A 17,706-nucleotide genomic window follows, 5' to 3' on the forward strand; every position below is an offset into this window, starting at 1 on the left:
TTACAGAAAAAGTAGGGCAGCTGTTTTTGAAGTGTTGGTAGTCTTTAGGCAGTTCCCAAAACCACTCAGGGGTCAGACATCAGACACTGTATTTGTGGTCCCAGAGAAAAAACTCCCCTTTATGAAATGAGAATTGCCTTACAGTTGTTCATCAACAGCAAGTATTTCATTCTGAGCAAGCATTTTTTCCTGACAGACACGCAGGTATCCAACAGGCCAGTATTTCTGAGGAATTACTTTACATCAATGAAGACTGAAGAACAAACCATACAAACCTGTATCTGAATTCTGGAACCAGTACAGGCTACAACAAGCCAAGGCTTCAGCAGGACACACTTGTCTAAAGCTTCTTTTTCACCATTTACTCATTTATAGAACATGTTTTATAATCAATTAAAATATCTAAAAACAACAAAAAAAACCTTATCAACATAGCCCACACTACACTGAAATTGGGACAAGAGAAATTCAGGAGCCAAGAGTGGCCCAGAATGACCATCATCTCAGGGAAGGGAGTTCATTCATCTGAGTCCAGGTCACTGTCTCCTGCAATGGAGTGAAAGTCCTCACTGTCCTCCTCATCCTCAGACAGATGGACCTGACTTAACACGCTTGGCCCCGAGCGCTGCTGCTCTTCCTCCTCCTCCTCTTCGGAGATCTCATAGCCTCCAATGCTGCTGAAACTCGTGTCTCTTGTGTTGGACTTGGGGTCTGGTTCCTCATAGCTGCCATAACTAGAAGAAAGAAGAAAATAATTTCAAATGAGCTGCTGATACCAGCAATTCTGTCTCTAACTGCTGTAAGAGTTGGCTTGAAGTCCTGTGAACACCAGGACTGTGCATTTCAAGTCTGTCGCTGGCCAGCTTTTTGAAACAGAAACTAAAGAAAAAACAGTTCACCAGGGAAACAATTCCAATATCTTCACTCCACTCTGATACACTCCAGGCAGGAAAAACTGATTGCTCCAAGAGGTTCTGTCACCTTCACTGCAGACAGCAAGTGCAGGAGTGTTTTCAGTCCATTCTCATCCTCTCTAGAACTTCCTGATGACTCTTGTCAATATTCTGGGCTGGAATGACCATTGCCTGCCAGCCCAGCTACCTATCAGCTCTGATGCCTGTGATTTACTAGGAAAGTATCAATATTTGTACCAAGAAACTGAATTCCACAAGTAGAAGAAGAACAGAGAATCAAATACTTATACTCTACAGAATGCCCAAAGAAGGGAGAGTAGATTGCTGTTCTCTCAAATGCAAAAAAATAAAGCTGATATTGTTGTATTTAATTTTCTAATAATTGAACACCTACCAAAATACAGAATATGCATATTCCTATACTTCTGGACTTCAACTAAGCAGTTGAATTTCAAGTCAGGACATGCTTGTTCTTAAAGGGGAAAAAAAAAGTTAATCTGCTAAATCACTTTTTAATTTGAAAGGCATCTTGTAGTTTGAGACAGCTTATAAAAAACTTTATTTGTCCTGCCATCAAAAACCACTACATATGTGCAAGAAATCATCTAACTTAAAATAAAAAAATGGGTGGGTTTTTCTTCTAATTTAACTCATATTTTTATTAGTGAAAATCTAACAGCAACCCCAAATTTCTGTCAGTAAGAATAAATGGTAATTATGGTTGCAACAATAAGAACAGCCACAAGATAACTTTACGAAAAATATGATATATTCTTCAGGTTGTTATGATGAAAACTTCAAAAATCTTTAAGAGAAGGGATTTTAACCAGCTGTAATTACCTGATATTGCTGTCCTCCATAACATGAGATGTCTCCCCACCATCTCCTTCATAGGACATCATGCTTTCTTCATTGTCCATGCCCATCCTTGTGTTCTCTTGAAGAACATGGGGCTGTTTGGGTCTCACTGCATTGGGCTCCACATCTGAGTCACTGCCACTCTCACTCAGCTGGATAGCTGTGTAATGAACCAAAGTTTGGTCAGGAACTGCCAGGTTTGCTTTGTCACTCACATACCTACTGTCTGTGGTTCAAGGCTGCAGTGCTGATTGTAAGGAATGTTTACAAAGCCCTGTCTCCACAAGGCAGCAGAAAAGGTATCTGGGAGGGGATACCACCCACTGAGTGCCCAATTCTGATGTTATTCTAAAGCAATCTCATTGCCATCATTACCTAAAAGGCCTTATGTCTTGTCTACTCTGAAAAATTCCCCCTTCAGAAGTCATTGGTAAATACCACTATACGCTTTTCTGCATAAGTTTGTATTAAAACATAGAAACAGTCTGAATAACCTCTGTACACCTCTTCCTGTTTGTGATAACATTGTTTTAACATTAACATTTTACATTTAACATTCATAACCCTATTTCATATCAAATTAAATATCCATTTAACTACCCCTTCGTGGCTCTGCATACCAAATCATACTTGCACTGTTTTCAGAACCACTTGCAGTTTCACTTTATGAAATACAATAAACAAGATCTTGTCTTGACTCTGCTTTCATGTGTGTCTGTATTTACAGCATTCCCATTCCTATTCTGGTTTCAGTCCCATTTGTGTTCACCCAGTTTCCTTATCTTGCCCCCTTGGTCTCTGCTCTCTACTGCATGTTTTTGTGTTGGAAGCATGAGATCAGCTGGGTTCATCAACAATCAGAAAAGGACACTTACATGAGAAAGGATTATCTCCCTCTTCATCACTTCCATCATCATCATCCTCCCCATCAGACATAAGCAAGTCTTCATAGAGGACACTGGCCTGGGGCTGCTGGGCTGATCCTTCTTCTTCATCAGCAAGGTCACCATCTGCATCTTCAACCTCCTGGGTCACACAAACAGGGATGCTGAAGATCCAGCAGCCTGCTGCCATTTTTATCAGAGATTCCCACTCTGTCCACTCTGAAGCATCCCCTCATTTCCCAGTGCTAACTTTCCCAAACTCAACAGACAGCCCTGAGAGTCAGCACCTACACTGTGGCTGGGATTTCTGTAAATATACTCACTGGGGCTGGAGTCTTAGGCTTGCCATCATCATCCTCATCAAATCCTTCAATATCCACATCAGAGTCTTCCTCGCCCAGCCTACCTCGCCCCTGGCGCATCTGGATGGGAACAAAAGAGCAGTGACACTGAGAGGGGCACTGCTGGACATCACCCAGAGCAGCAGTGACACTGAGGGGGCACTGCTGGACATCACCCAGAGCAGCAGTGACACTGAGGGGAGCACCCAGAACAGTAGTGACACTGAGGGGGGCACTGCTGGACATCACCCAGAGCAGCAGTGACACTGAGGGGGGCACTGATAGACATCACCCAGAGCAGCAGTGACACTGCTGGACATCACCCAGAGCAGCAGTGACACTGAGGGGGGCACTGCTGGACATCACCCAGAGCAGCAGTGACACTGAGGGGAGCACTGATAGACATCACCCAGAGCAGCAGTGACACTGAGGGGGCACTGCTGGACATCACCTGGGGCTGTGAGGGACACCTGGGCCACAGAGGTGGGTGTGGCAGTACAGGAAGGGAAAGACAGAAAAGAAAATATTTGTGTATCACTCTCAGAGCAAGGATCCTTCTTCTCTTTATTGCAAGATCAGAGAGCACAGTCTCCACAAACTTCTACCTGGTGTGCTCATCCTTGAATCTCCAGCCTCACAGACCAGAGTTCCTTGTTCAACTAGTTATTTCTGGAAAATAGCACTAGGTTGTAAAAAAAATGCTTATTTTCATAATATATTTTAAAAACATACAGCATTTCCCCTAAATCTTTTTCAGTCCTTCCCTTCCTGTTCTTTCCACAGTCCCCATGAGTCCAAGATAAAGAGGACATGCATGATTCTGTCCCAAAGACTATAAATTTCTACAGAAAGCCTGAAGACTTCCAAATCTAGAAGGCATTCACAAAGCTACAGATGGCCACAATACTACACAGAGCTATTCATAACCAATCTCTGTTTGCCTGCATTGTTCAGAATAGCTCTCACCAGTCTTTCTGGTACCACTTTCAGTCTTATGGCTCCCCTCACCTTCTTCATCCTCCTGGTAATTTATTTTCATGCTCCTATTACTGCACATCCTTCTGCTATTCCCTCTCCTTCAATATTTATTGTTTTGTTTAATACAGAATAAAGGCTAAGGAAAAATATTCTGTGGTTACTGTAACAAGTTAATTTCTAATTATTTAATGCCTTTAACCTGTCTGATTTTCCTTTTACAACTATAAGGTATCTACAGTGGCAACCATATGTTCCAAGCTCCTAATTGTCACTGGATGCAACCATAATAATCTAATTATGATCTTGTGAATGTGTAGAATATCCTTCACCATTTCCTTATTCAGAATTAACAAGGGATTGCATATTAACCCTCTGTAGCATGAGTCACCAGGTTTCTACTTCCAGAAGCAGTGAAGCAAACAAATACCTGGCCTTAGGCAGATTCTTTTGCAGCTTTTGATTCTCTATTCTTTGTTTTGCAGTGTCTCAATTCCCAGTGCTCTTTAATTTTTTTTTTTTTTACTTTTGCCTCAGAGCAGTCAAAATTAAGAAAATATCATAACTTTTGGAAGAGATATCCTTCTCTGCTTGGAAAACTTGATCTTTGTTACCTGTTTCCTACAAAGTCATTGCCTCCTTTTGGTAATTTGCTCATACAAGACAACTCCCCAACCAGATGAGAAAATGGAGGATTCTGACCTGAGCTCCTCGCTTCCCTGAGGTGATGGGAGTGTCCATAGCAGACAAATTGCTTTCATCTTGATAGAATGAAGCACCATGGGACACACTGAGGGAAGTGCTGGTATCATACAAATCTGGTGGCTAAAGTATAGGTGGAAACAGGAGACAGAACATCCTCAGGCACTGAACTGAGACTGGAACATTATCTTGAGAGGCAAGACTGGGATTTCAGGACTAAATGCATCTTTTTGGCATGGTCTTCATATCATTACACACTGTTTAGTCAAAATGAGCTAATTATTCTTAAAGAACAAATGGGGTAAATGCAATGGCTCAAAACCTCAGCTTTGAAGTTTGCCAAATAACAGCTTTTAAAATAGAAGTCAGTACTTCTACACAGTGCTATTCTACGAAGGCCAAAATCACAAATGGGCTCCAAAAGGATTCAATAAATTTATAGAGAATTGACCTCTCTGCAGCTCATAAATACAATGGTCCAGGTCCAACACAAGTTTAAGGTGCCCGAACAACCAATTCCCAGCAGCAGAGAGGGTTTGCTGTAAAAATGATCACTGCATGTTTGCATCCACCTGCTTCTGTTCCCTGCCACAAACAGGAGACTTGATTACATCAACCTTTGGTCTGACTCAGCATGGCCCTTTTCATTCACTTCCTTATAATGGGAATGCTGTTGCAGCCCCAAATGTTCCAATCAGAACTGGGAAAAGTCTAGCACCTATGAAACAGCAAAGCTGCAGCTTCCAATCAATCCTACATAAGTCATTGTCTCAACTCCTAAAGCTGACACAGGCAAGAAAAAGGGGATTTGGATAAAGTGTTCCTAAAGCCAACCTGCAGTTTGCATGCAGATTGAGCTCTGAAGAGTTAATGAGGAACTACATATTAGGATTTTGATAAAGTTCCCTTACAATACACACTTCAGAGACAATACTGAAAGTCTTAAGAACAATAAAAATAATTCTTAAATTAGGGAAAACAGGCTTCCTAAGATTTAAACTGACATGTAAAGCACAGACAGCTCTCAACTGTATTTGCTTTTTATATCCTGGAGGCCAACCTCTGAAGACCCATATGGGGAGATAAATGTTGGCTGTCACAACTGCATTTAAAAAAGGGAACTAAAGCCAAGCAGTTCCCCCAGACCTGCCATCTGTGGCAAGTTTGGGAGTGTGGGAAGTGGGATTTCTGCCCAGAAGCAGAGGGAAAGGGTGGCCTTCAGGTGACAGGTTCAAGGCAGAAGCTCAGAGAGCTCTTTCCTTTTAGCAAGGACAGTTCCCTGCTCAGGCCTCCTTTCCTCTCTTCTGATCACCAGCTTGGAACAAAACAGACCAAGTAACATTGCTCTTGGGAAGGAAATCATCAGGTGAGAAAATGGCATTTTTGTCCCTCATTCTCTGATGCATTGGGATCACCACTGATGCCACTGAATTCTTGAAATGTGTCAACAAATCATTGCAATATCTCCTCTCCTGCAGCCCAACACTTCCTACTGGCAGGAAGGTCTTTTTCCATGACACTCAGTTTCAGCATCCTCAGCCAGTTGAATTTGATCATGATTTCTAGCAAATACTTTCCACCTTCCTAAAATGCTACATTTTGGGTATTTTTGTGGGGAGAGATGGATGGGAGAGTGTTAAATATTGCCCCAAACCCACCTGTGTCCTGCTACTCTGGGTCAGCCATACAGTCTTTGTATACTTCTTGCCTAAACAATTTTTAAACTCATTTTTCTCTTAAAATAATCTTTATAAGATCTTAAATTGTTCCTGAACTTCAAGCTCTTCTTTTCTGCTCTGACTTTGCTAAAATTAAATGCAACTTTCCAGACATAATTACATCAGACTTGAACAGAACTGAAAAATTATTGGTCTACAACTGGGCTGAACAACTGCAAAGAAAGTTTTGATTTGTCTTCCTATACCCCAACATTTGCATTTTATCATTCAATTATCAACACAGAGATCTTTCCCAAAGCCTATGAACTTTTTCAAATAAACAAAAGGCACATCTCAGACACTAGGATGACATCCCCTGCTTTCCTAGGCAAATTCCAAAGTTAATTTTAGTTTTCATGAACTAAATTCATAATTTTAGTTTTAACTTGTCATTCCTGGTGGAAGTTTTTAACTGCTGTTTTTAAAAACATCAAACAACCCAAAATAAGAATTATTTTTTTAAAAGTCTAAGTAGCTTATAAATCTTTGCCAAACTGTAAACATTGAAAAGAAACCCAGCATGTACTTGCTCTGTAACACATAGAAAATACCTGACACACACAATTGTCTTCTATAATATAATGATAAAAGTTAAAAAATATTATTTTCCACTAGAACTGGAACAAGAGATGCAGAGAATCCCAGCAATGAGAGTACAGTTGGAGTTTGCTGACCTTATTAGAGAGTTCCTTTACCCACAGCAATGAGCCTTTCCAATAATGCCACCACCAAACAGCTCCCTGGATTCCTCTCAGCACTACACCCATGTTTTGTCCTCATGTTCTCCTTACCTGTCCACTGCTTGACTTCTGAGGATTTCTAAATGTTACACTTGCACAGTCCTTGACCTTCCAGCCACACTCAGCTGTACCTGACTGTACACAGCTCATTGCAGACCAGTTCTACAACTTGCCTAGGAAATGTCTCTCTCTGTCTTAGGTACCTCACTCTCTGAAGCATCAGAACTGTTTCTAATATTTATTCTTAAAAAGCAGTATGTGTTAGCACACCATCCAACAACATACTCTACTAAAAGACAAACTGCAGACAGATGGAGAACATGAAACAAAGAGGAAAATTGGGATCAAACACCCAGGAGATTGAAACTAAAAGGAAGTGAAAGCCTTGCTTGGTCACTTGCCTGTGGAGTGTAGGGACCAGGGGTCATAGGATCAAGACTCTCCAGATCTGCCTCCTCCAGTGCTGCTTCCTTAGCAGTAGAGATGTCTCTCTCGAGTTGAGTCAGGTGCTCATCATACTAAGAACAAAAAAGCTTGCTAAGGTTGCAGAGCAGAAAATTCAAATTGTAAATATTCCACTAAAGTTGTCCACATACCTCAGCTAAAGTCTGGTAACAGATGTTTACAATCTCCTGGGCTGTTTTTGTGTACTGGCTGTCTGACCCTGTAGTAAGAAACAAATCTCTTTATACATTCTGATGTTTTTTCAATACAGGCAGCAAGAGACAGGTTTTGGTTACACAGAACCCTAAATCCTAACTACTTCTGAGTAAGCAGAGCTCACATTCAGCTAAAAGAGCACAACCAGTTTGTTCCAGCATTAAAAGTGCAATTTAGAGGATTTAGAAGTACAACAGGAAGGTTGTACCCTGTCTGTCTCAAGAAAATTCCCAGAAACAAATCACTGGGTCAGAGACGTGTACTGAGCAAGCAGAACATCCTCCCCAAATGTAACTGCCCCATTCTGCACCAGATGGTAATAAAGCTCCATGTGACAGGAAAAACAGCACTGTATGAGCATTTCTTTTCTCAAGAAAGGAAAACAATCATCAGGTTTATGAATCACAGCCTCAGGCTTCAACACACTTTGGCGGTACAGGTGCCCACATGAATTAATGTAAGTACAAAAGGCAGCTGAAGCCTCATTTCCACCACCTACCATTGTACTTAATGCTGTTGGCAAGGATGAGGTTAACATCATCCAGGAAAGTCTCCCTGTTCTGGTATTTGTGTTTGGAGATATTCTGGAAGAGAATTGTCACCCAGTGAGTGATCAAGTCCAAACACCTCTCAGGAGACTGCTCAGCCCAAGCGCTCACCTTGCGGATGGTCTCCAGATCCATCGGATTGGCAATCACCTTGTAATAGTCAGGAACAAACTTCTTGTTAACTGGATGGTGGAATGGCCAAGACTGAAAAAAGAAAAGAAAAAAAGGAAAACAGACAGGTTTAGAAAGCTTCTGTGTAGAATTTTCTACTGTTTGAGCTACAAATGTCATAAAACAAGTCTGCAGAATTGATTAACACTCCAAATAAATTTAAGGTGTTTATAACAAGACCTCTTGAATTCAATCATTTAGGTTCAGGAGGGACACAGAGAAAAGATCTACCAGCTGGATTTTTAACTAGGCCTGTAAATATCTATTTGACAGCAGGAACATATAATACAAATTGATAATTTTACAGATGACTTTTCTATTTAATAGCACTGTTTTCTCCACAACATCAGCACATTTTGACATCACACACAGTCACTCAAGATACATACATCTGGAACTGCCATCATCTTTTGAGTCACTATGTTATCCAAAATGAAGGAAAAGGCCACTTGATCATCATCATCCAGGAGAGGGTTAATTGCTTTTTCTAATCGAGCCAGTTTATCTTCTTTCTGCAAAAGAAGTAGGGAAAATCAGTGGCTGACCCTAAACTAATAACTGAACTATCACAATAATCTGTCCCAGAGAGATTCCCATGCACATTTTTATGAAAATATTTGAAACTAACAGGGGGTAATAGTCAAGATATAAGCCTATAGATAAGGTAACTAGAATAAGAAACAAGCATTTTTTCAGAAAGGCTCCATGGGAACTGTTTAAAATGGTAAAAATTCAAATACCTTCTGGGCTAGGAGGAAGAACTCCTTTAATTTTCTACTACTCTCCCTAAACCCCTAGGTTTTGTCTATGCACATCCTCTATTCTCAAAGTCTTCAACCACTCTTGATCATCCCTCCCCCCTCCATTCTGACCACAACACATTGACAGAACTTGCCTCTTTTAGCTTTTCATCACACAGGTCGAGCATGGACTGGGATATCTGTGTCAGTGAGTGCTTTGGCCCTGCAAACACACACAGCAAGTGCAGCTTGATTAAAAAGGCCATGTCACAATATGATTAATCTTTACTCCTAAGGCATCACTGATAATATTTCTGGCACAGTTAGGAGAATATACTCAAGTATATTTTCAATACACACAGTTATTCAAGTTCAGCATGCATTTTATATGAGAAAATGTTATTAGTAGTAAATAATATTTCTGGCATACATTCTAGTAAAGTTTGGAAACCTTCTGGAAAGCAGCTGTGCCTGTGGCAGACTGGCCTCCAACCCCTCCACCTCTGCCAAATATTCACAGTATAAATCATGAAATTTCTGTTTCCTTCCCTAAGTCCAGTCAGTGAAGCAGAACTGCTAAGGAAGGCAAGATGGACATTTAAGGAATATTCAAAAACCCACAGCTTTAGATAATTTCAGGATTCCTCAGACATGGGAACAAGCATTTGCAACAGAACTATGGAAAAAATGGATCTTAGTTATTAGGACAAATCAGGGATTTAACTGTCAAAATAATAAAGGAAGCAGCAAAGACACAAACTCAGTGCTGTCAGTGTCACCCTCAATGCTGCACAGCCTAGACAGACTCAGTGCAGCTGGGAGGTTTTTCTGTCAAATTAGTGTATTTTGGACAAAGACATTTCTATCAGCAGTCAGAATAAAGCCAGGGAATCAGCACTTTTCTCCAGCAGATACATGCTCTACCACAGAATCTATACTTTTATTTTAAACTAGCTTTCTTTCATTTTTTTTTAAACTAGTTTCCTGACATTCCCAAATGGGGAAGAAGTTTATTGCAACTGAGAATAAAATCTGTAAAATCATGACAGCAAACTCTACTCAAATGCTCCAAGGCACTACCTTCAATGGGTGTGAACTATTCCTATTTGCATTGAAAGATTCATTCAATACAGCATAATAATGTAATCTAACTCAAAGCTGCATGCTCCAAGGCACTGCCTTCAATGGGTGTGAACTATTCCTATTTGCATTGAAAGATTCATTCAATACAGCATAATAATGTAATCTACTGAAAACAATATTTTACTTAGCTATGAAGGAGGTAGGCAGGACTTGAAACATGTAGAAGTCTTCAGTCATTGAGTCACTCCAAGACACAAACCCATAACTGAACTTCAATTACCACATCACAGTCAGCATTTAGCTGTTGCTACATGCTGGAATTCACTTCTTTCTTATTAATTAATTAGTTCATTAAAATTAATATAATCTTTCAGGTATATCTGGAAAAATATACGTTCACTACTGCAATCTGGAAGTGCATTTACTCTGCTTTTATGTTGCTTTTCTTGACTCTAAAAGTTCCACAGCTCATCCATGCACAGTGTATTAGCAGAAGCAGGATTTGCCTGTGTTTTTACCATTGTATGTGGCACTGTTCTTCACAATGAGCTCCAGGTGCTCCCTGAACTCCTCCCGGGACGGGTACTGCCTCTTACGGACGTTTTCACGCAGGGTCTGTAAATCCATGGGCCGAGTAATGATCTTGTAATAATCTTTGACAACTTTTGGATTTACAGGAGTGTGGAAGGGGTATGTCTGAGGAGGAAAACCAACAAATGGTTATTAGCACAGTAATAGCACGGCTAATCTCAGTTTAACGTCCACAGTTAAACAGGCACTAATGCATAAAACTTTACACAAACAGTTTCCTGCACCAGGGAAAACACAATAAAAAACAGTGTTTGCCATCAACCCCATGATGGCAAGCACTTTCTTACATGCAATATTTTCAAATACCACTATAAGAAGGAAAATCTCACTGAGAATTTGTAGTATTTTCAATTGCAGCACAGAAGTCAAGAAACTGAACTTTTAAATTCTCTTTCCAACTCAAATCTTCCATTTAATCTTTTGATTTTGCAAGTTTCTGGCAAGCTCTGGTCGGAAAAGAGCGAAGGACAGATCTTCTCCAGTGCCACATATATAAAAGCATTACACACTGCTACATTTCATTCATCTTGTGCTGGTTTTGTTGAAAAAAAAATTTTAAAATATCACATATGAGCTTTTAATATGTACCTATACAAAACCAGCCAAATTCTGGTGTCTACAACACATACCCTACTTCAACCATATTGCTTGAGATGCAGGATTTGGGTGTCATAGCTCAAACTTACATTGGGAAGATCCCTGATGTCATTGATGATGCCCTCCAAGATGGATGAGAGTGTCACCATGGGATCTGTTCTCCGCCGGTGGATGGATTTATGGGGACGCTGAAAAAATCAAAGGCAGAAAAATGAAGGCAGTTTCAAGATGCAAAACATTCCTCACAGAAATCCTAGACAATTTAGCTTATTAATTTCCTGGGCAGGCACGAGGAGGTTGCACAGGAGCAGTTAAGGGCCTGGCCAGCTGGTACAAACAGAAATGGAGGTGCTGCAATCAGCTCAGCAACTCTTCACTCACGTTGAGATAATCACAGTGCACCGTTGTCCCTACGCGACGCTTCTTCTTTGGAGGAAGCTGCTGCTTGGGAAACTTCAGGACCAGGGATTTCCTGCGGACCTCATCAGCACTAGGCACAAACAAAAAAAAGCACAATACTTCCTCCAGCCCTCATGTGAATCAAGACTATTTGTCCCCCAGTACTGGCTTTGGTTCCATCTCCCATAATAACTAATGCTTAATGGAAATTCTGGACTAACAGTTTATGTAAATCCCTGTCACTTTATGTGATTAATACACATATGAGTATTCTGCATTAAGCTCTAAATTGTTTATTCTTATTATCCCCACCAGTATCTCTGCTTTTTCCCTTACCTCTCAATCAGTTGTTTTCCCAGGACAATTTTCGTTCCTTCAACTTTGATGAGTTCTTCATTGTCATTGTGAATGACTGTTTTTTCCAGCTCTTCCTCCTGCTCCTCTGTCATTGCAACAGGATTAGAAGGTGGGGCATTTGTTTGGTAGTAAAGAGGGCAGAACTTATTAGTCCTCATGTGCCCGATTGCACCACATGCTCCACATTTTAGCTGCAAAAATAGAAGGTGATGGATCAGAATTCACATATGGGCTCCTAGTTTTGAGGCAAGGCATCATTAAAATCCCCCAGTGAGATCTTTAGTACATCATTAGAACAGAATATTTCTCCAGTAGCCAGAACCTGTATGGAATGCTTACTTTCAAGTCTGGACGCTCTTTCATTTTCTTGGGCTTCTTTTCTGGAGGGCCCTTGAGTTTCTCCTTCTCTTGGTTCCGCTTTAGCCTCCGTAGCTGCTCCTGGATCCTGCGCCGCTCCTTCCGCATCTCCTCACGGTGCTGCTCATCAAACAGGGCAAACTTCCGTCTGGGTGGGGGGAAAAAGCCCAGAAATTTTCCAGCCTAGTTCATGACTTACCAGCTACTCTTCTGCCAGCTCAATCACTGCATGAAGTTTGTGACACTCTCCAAAGGGACAGCCATTAAATCTCTTTCTCTCCACAATTACTGTGCTGGGCTTCTACGCTCAATTCTACATTTCTTCATGCTGTCAGTGGAATGAAATAAGCCTGCAGGCAAAGTGAAGAGACAGGAGGAGGAGAGCAGGAAGGCCTTACATGAACTCCTCGTCCTTGGTGGTCCGTATGCGGCAGTAGGCGTCGATGACCGCGGGTTTCCGCACCGTCTCACACCGCACGTACTCCTTGCCGTCCTCGTCCCTGAATGTGCGGTAGATCTTCAGGCGCCGGCCCGTGGCAGAGGAATTCAGGCTGGTCACAGAGGCAGTGTCATCATCCTTGTGAGAGTTTGCTGAGGCTGCTGAAGCTGTTGTCACAAGAAAATGCTTTATTTGCTTCTAGGTTTTTTCCACATTGTAGAAATACCATTGTTTAAATACAGCAGATAGTTTTGGCTTAAAAGCTTCCAAGACACACACTCAGGAAAACCTAATAGAAGTCTTTCCCTTTACTTGTTCATGTTCTCTTATGATGACATGAAATCCAGCTGAAACAAAGATACCTAATTATCCACATAGACTATAAAGCCAGAAAGAACAGCTACAGTCAACAAGGAACCACAGGTACAACCTGCAATGCAATCTGGCCCTGCAGATGAATTAGTTACAGTGCTTTTCATCACAGGTATGGTTATCTGGCAGAAACTCAGGGTCAAGAACTATCCAGTTTTCCAAGGAGTGTTCAACCATGAGCACAGAATCTTTCAACAAGGAACCACAGGTACAACCTGCAATGCAATTGCATCTGGCCCTGCAGATGGATTAGTTACAGTGCTTTTCATCATAGGTATGGTTATCTGGCAGAAACTTAGGATCAAGAATTATCCAGTTTTCCAAGGAGTGTTCAACAGTGAGCACAGATCTTTCCAGCACATTCATAATTCAGTTGAGATGTTTGCCTTATAAATTATTCCACTATTTATTAGTGATTTATTCCCAATTTGAGAATAGATGGCAACAATAACATTGACTCAGATGCAGAGTTCAGCTTTGCTCACACACATTCAAAAAGTAACAGTGGTCATGGGCACCTTCATGAAGTTCATTCACAGGCCAAACGTTTTACCAGCCAGTCAGGGACATGTCAAGTTCTCTGTTGGAATGCACTTAAAACAAGCACATCTCCAGGAGATCCAGACCTGGCAGCTGCCCAATTTACCTCCAAACATGCTGCCACAGCACACAGTGTAACAGACACTGCTATCAGCCTGCAGACTGTGCTGCTTCACACACAGAGCTGTGTGTACACTGAAGATGCAACTACACAACCGTAAGATGGTTGCAGGAACTATGTGTGAAGACATCTTGAGAAAAATACTGAAAAAAACCAGCTCCCCGCTCAAAATAAAAATAAAAAAAAGAAACTTCAGCAGGAAGCAGCAATGACTATTTAAAGAAATACCAGAGTAAGTTTATAGTTCAAAATAAACAAAAGATATGAGGCAAAGAATACACTTCACATGCACTTTCAGCCACTAAGTGCTCAAGAGAAGGAAGAACCCCCAGAGAGGGAAAAGCCCCAGATAAGCATGTTTATACCTTCTCCCTGTAAGGAATCCACACTCTTGAGTGGCCAGATCAGCACACTTTGCAGCAGGACATAAAGTCCTGCATCCCTTCCCAGGCATAATTCTGGTGGTTGCAGTTACTTACACAGCCCCTTTTTGTCTCTCCTGTCCTTTTTGCCCCTGTCTTTGTCATTGTCTTCTCCCAGGAGCATCCTTTGCAATTCCTTCCGTTCCTGCTCTTCTCTTTCCCGAGAGAGCTGAGAACTAGTTTTCTTGTTCTGTAACATATTCTCAATATTCTTTCCCATCTCTTCAAAGTCACTGTCTTCAGCTGAACTGCTATCTGTGTCTGTTGACAGGATCTCAGTGGATTCCAGAACCCTGAAATAAGAGACATCCTGAAAGTCAGTGAATGTTGTCCTCCCAAATTAAAAAAAAAAAAGTCTGCTAGCTTCCCAGAAATACAAATGTAAAAATGATGCAAATCACTACTACAACAGGCATAATATATTCCCTTCTCAGCCCTCCTTTTAACCCCTGCTAAAAGAACAACTGTTTCAAGACAATCCTTTCCAAACAGTTGATCTCTTCTTCATTAACAATACCTTATTGCCTCACCACTCTCAAATCTCAGGCCAGAACAAGGAGTAATGCATGAATTCTGGCAGTTCTAAGAACAGGACATAGAATTGGTACCTGCTACCCAAGAGAGAGATGGCAATTTTTTCAGAACGGGAAGGGGAAAGGGAGGAAAGGAAAAGGAAAAGGAAAAGGAAAAGGAAAAGGAAAAGGAAAAGGAAAAGGAAAAGGAAAAGGAAAAGGAAAAGGAAAAGGAAAAGGAAAAGGAAAGGAAAAGGAAAAGGAAAAGGGAAAAGGAAAGGGAAAAGGAAAAGGAAAAGGAAAAGGAAAAGGAAAAGGAAGTGGTAAACTACTGATGCGTGGAACTGCAGAACACCTCATGTTGTGACTCTGCAACACATTCTACCTTTCCAAAAGGTCTGTGACAACAAGGGTTTCTATTATTCTGAGGGTTTCTATTAACAGCCAAAGGCCTCTTTCTCAGTGCTGTATTTCACAAGCCAAACAAGTTGAATGAACACCTACACCACTACATATCAGTGAGCCCCAGACATGCACAGAGCTGGACTTTTGAGGTGGGGACAGGGTGGGGTCCAAGGCTGTGAACATCAGATAAGAACGCACTTATTTTGTAAGTCAAAGATGCGCTGACACTCTTCTTTGTATCTCTCCTGATGCTCTGCCACAGAGAACCGAGAGCCACGGGCAAATTTGCTCATGGGCCCCTCCCCTGAGCGTGCCTGCTCTGTGGACATGGTACGGACCACATCGATCACCTCCCACCGGGACAGCTTCTTTATCTGCAAACAGGAAAACAAGGAGTGCTTCTAGAGACACACAGCTGAGGCACCTGGCTGTGGATCTCAAGCCTCTCCACATGAGGTCAAAGCAGAAATTTATACATCCCTTCCACCATCAGCTGCCAAAGCCTTAGTGAAGGATGCAGCCTGCCCTGGGCTCACACTCACCTCCTCCTCAGGCACTCCAAATTTCCGCAGAAGCTGTTTGGCATTTTTGAGGGAAAGCCGGCGCAGATCCGCGTCTGTGCCCGTCACTGTCTTCTTCACTGGCTGAGGCTCTTTATCGTCCTGTTCAGAGGAAGATTCAGCCCATTAGTATTACAGGAGACTTTCCAAGGCTCATTTGATATTTCCTCTTCCTTATATCCCTTATTTAGTCCACTTCTCCCACATGACTTCCCAGCTATTGCTATTTGGGAACTGTACCTTCTGCTGGGTTGGTTTGTTTGGAATCTTGACATAAGAAAATCCTTCCCCACAACCAGTGGGATCTGCAACACCAGTCACTTCGAGGAGGCACTTGCCCTTCATGGCAGCAATGAAGGCTCGTGTGGTGTTCCAGGGAGCTGTGCGCACCTGCCAGAGAGAAAATAAACAATCACAACCCTGTTACAGTCCAAGCTTTTATTTTTGAACTCTTCCAGTCATACTGAGAACTTTTCAACTGACACAATGAGGGTGAATTCCTCCTCTTGATCCTTCAGCTGCCCTGATAACACTTCAATGAATAACTGAAGTGCTAAGGAACTCACAAAAAGGCATTTAAGGTAAAAAAAGCCTAATTCTGGAAAGGATCCACAAGAACAATCACCAAAGACAGGTATGAGCTGCCAGCAGAAGATCCCAGGAAAGCTGTGTGAACATTGGAACCAGTGAATCCGACTTTAAATATGTCCTTTAAATACAAGGACCTAATTTTTCTCCTGCCATTCAAATTTATATACTGGTGTACACACTCATGTATCACTCTGATGATACCTCATCATCAATCTTCATTTGGAAATCCTCTTCATTCTCCTCTTCTGGAGCAAAGAAGGATTTCTCCCCATAACCTGCATCCTGCAGAGAAATGTTAGGGAAAAAATAAGAAGCTGAAGTCTTAAAAAGGTTACTGGAGACAGAACCAGAAGTGTCTCTGTGGAGACCTGACATGCTGAACAAGCAAATTTCCAGAGACAGTTGGTTGCAAGATTCACAGTGACCAACAGCAGCAGAGATGTCAAACTGCCCATTATTTTGACAAACTCCATATCTAACAGTGCATTCAAATTCAAAAAAAATAATCAGTGTCTCTTACTAATCAGTGCCACCTGCTGGTCACTTTCAGCTGTAGAGCTCCAGGTATAAACATAAACCCTTTCCTGTACTTTCCCTTTGGTACTTTTGAGCTAATTAAATGTTGAGATAATAGGAGGTAAGAACACAATGTTTCTCTCTTTAAAACTTAATTCCCTTTTATGCAGCAGCAAACTTAGCAAGTGACACAACAGTCAGGGACCTAACCTGCCTACTTTATAGCAGAATTAGCTTCAGAGAGGAGGTGTTACCTAGGCTCACCCCTCCCAGGGTGCCAGGAATTTGCCTTGGATTTAGCAGGATTTACCTTGAGCCGCTGCTCGGCTGCAATCATGCTGTAATAGGCACAGCACTGCTCTGGGGACACCATGGCTCTGATCTCCTCCTCTGTTGGCAACCTGAAATCCGGCTTTAAAACCCACCAGTTTGAGTCCATCCCTGAAAAATGCACAGGTCAAACACTGAGTGGTTTCCCACGTGGTGGATGTTATCACAGTCCCAGCTTTCATTTGCACGTATTTGCTTGCAAAAGACAACACAGCCACACAGAGAGGGAATGTGTTTGTGTTGTGTCTTTAATGAGTACAGGG

At 41.7% G+C, this 17,706-nt stretch overlaps 1 protein-coding gene across 2 annotated transcripts in view; it reads right to left on the bottom strand.

Moving 5' to 3' along the window:
* Positions 1-65: 65 nt before the first annotated feature.
* TAF1 (TATA-box binding protein associated factor 1) overlaps positions 66-17,706 on the bottom strand; it is a 29,919-nt gene continuing 12,278 nt past the window's right edge. The window contains exons 18-40 of one of the 2 annotated variants that reach the window (XM_064713151.1): positions 17,424-17,554; positions 16,799-16,879; positions 16,247-16,396; positions 15,989-16,108; positions 15,645-15,820; positions 14,587-14,822; positions 13,034-13,241; positions 12,618-12,783; positions 12,258-12,469; positions 11,904-12,012; positions 11,612-11,710; positions 10,853-11,030; positions 9,407-9,474; positions 8,901-9,023; positions 8,452-8,544; positions 8,292-8,376; positions 7,729-7,796; positions 7,534-7,650; positions 4,675-4,797; positions 2,980-3,078; positions 2,648-2,798; positions 1,755-1,932; positions 66-734 (exon numbers count right to left, since the gene is read on the bottom strand). In XM_064713151.1, coding sequence (XP_064569221.1) covers positions 518-734; positions 1,755-1,932; positions 2,648-2,798; positions 2,980-3,078; positions 4,675-4,797; positions 7,534-7,650; positions 7,729-7,796; positions 8,292-8,376; positions 8,452-8,544; positions 8,901-9,023; positions 9,407-9,474; positions 10,853-11,030; positions 11,612-11,710; positions 11,904-12,012; positions 12,258-12,469; positions 12,618-12,783; positions 13,034-13,241; positions 14,587-14,822; positions 15,645-15,820; positions 15,989-16,108; positions 16,247-16,396; positions 16,799-16,879; positions 17,424-17,554 — 3,188 coding nt within the window. In that variant the 3' untranslated portion in view covers positions 66-517. The remainder of the gene's footprint in view (positions 735-1,754; positions 1,933-2,647; positions 2,799-2,979; positions 3,079-4,674; positions 4,798-7,533; positions 7,651-7,728; positions 7,797-8,291; positions 8,377-8,451; positions 8,545-8,900; positions 9,024-9,406; positions 9,475-10,852; positions 11,031-11,611; positions 11,711-11,903; positions 12,013-12,257; positions 12,470-12,617; positions 12,784-13,033; positions 13,242-14,586; positions 14,823-15,644; positions 15,821-15,988; positions 16,109-16,246; positions 16,397-16,798; positions 16,880-17,423; positions 17,555-17,706) is intronic. The other variant, XM_064713152.1, reaches the window with a different exon arrangement.

The sequence above is a fragment of the Zonotrichia leucophrys genome, chromosome 4A, assembly GCF_028769735.1.
Source record: "Zonotrichia leucophrys gambelii isolate GWCS_2022_RI chromosome 4A, RI_Zleu_2.0, whole genome shotgun sequence".
Lineage (NCBI taxonomy): Eukaryota > Metazoa > Chordata > Aves > Passeriformes > Passerellidae > Zonotrichia > Zonotrichia leucophrys.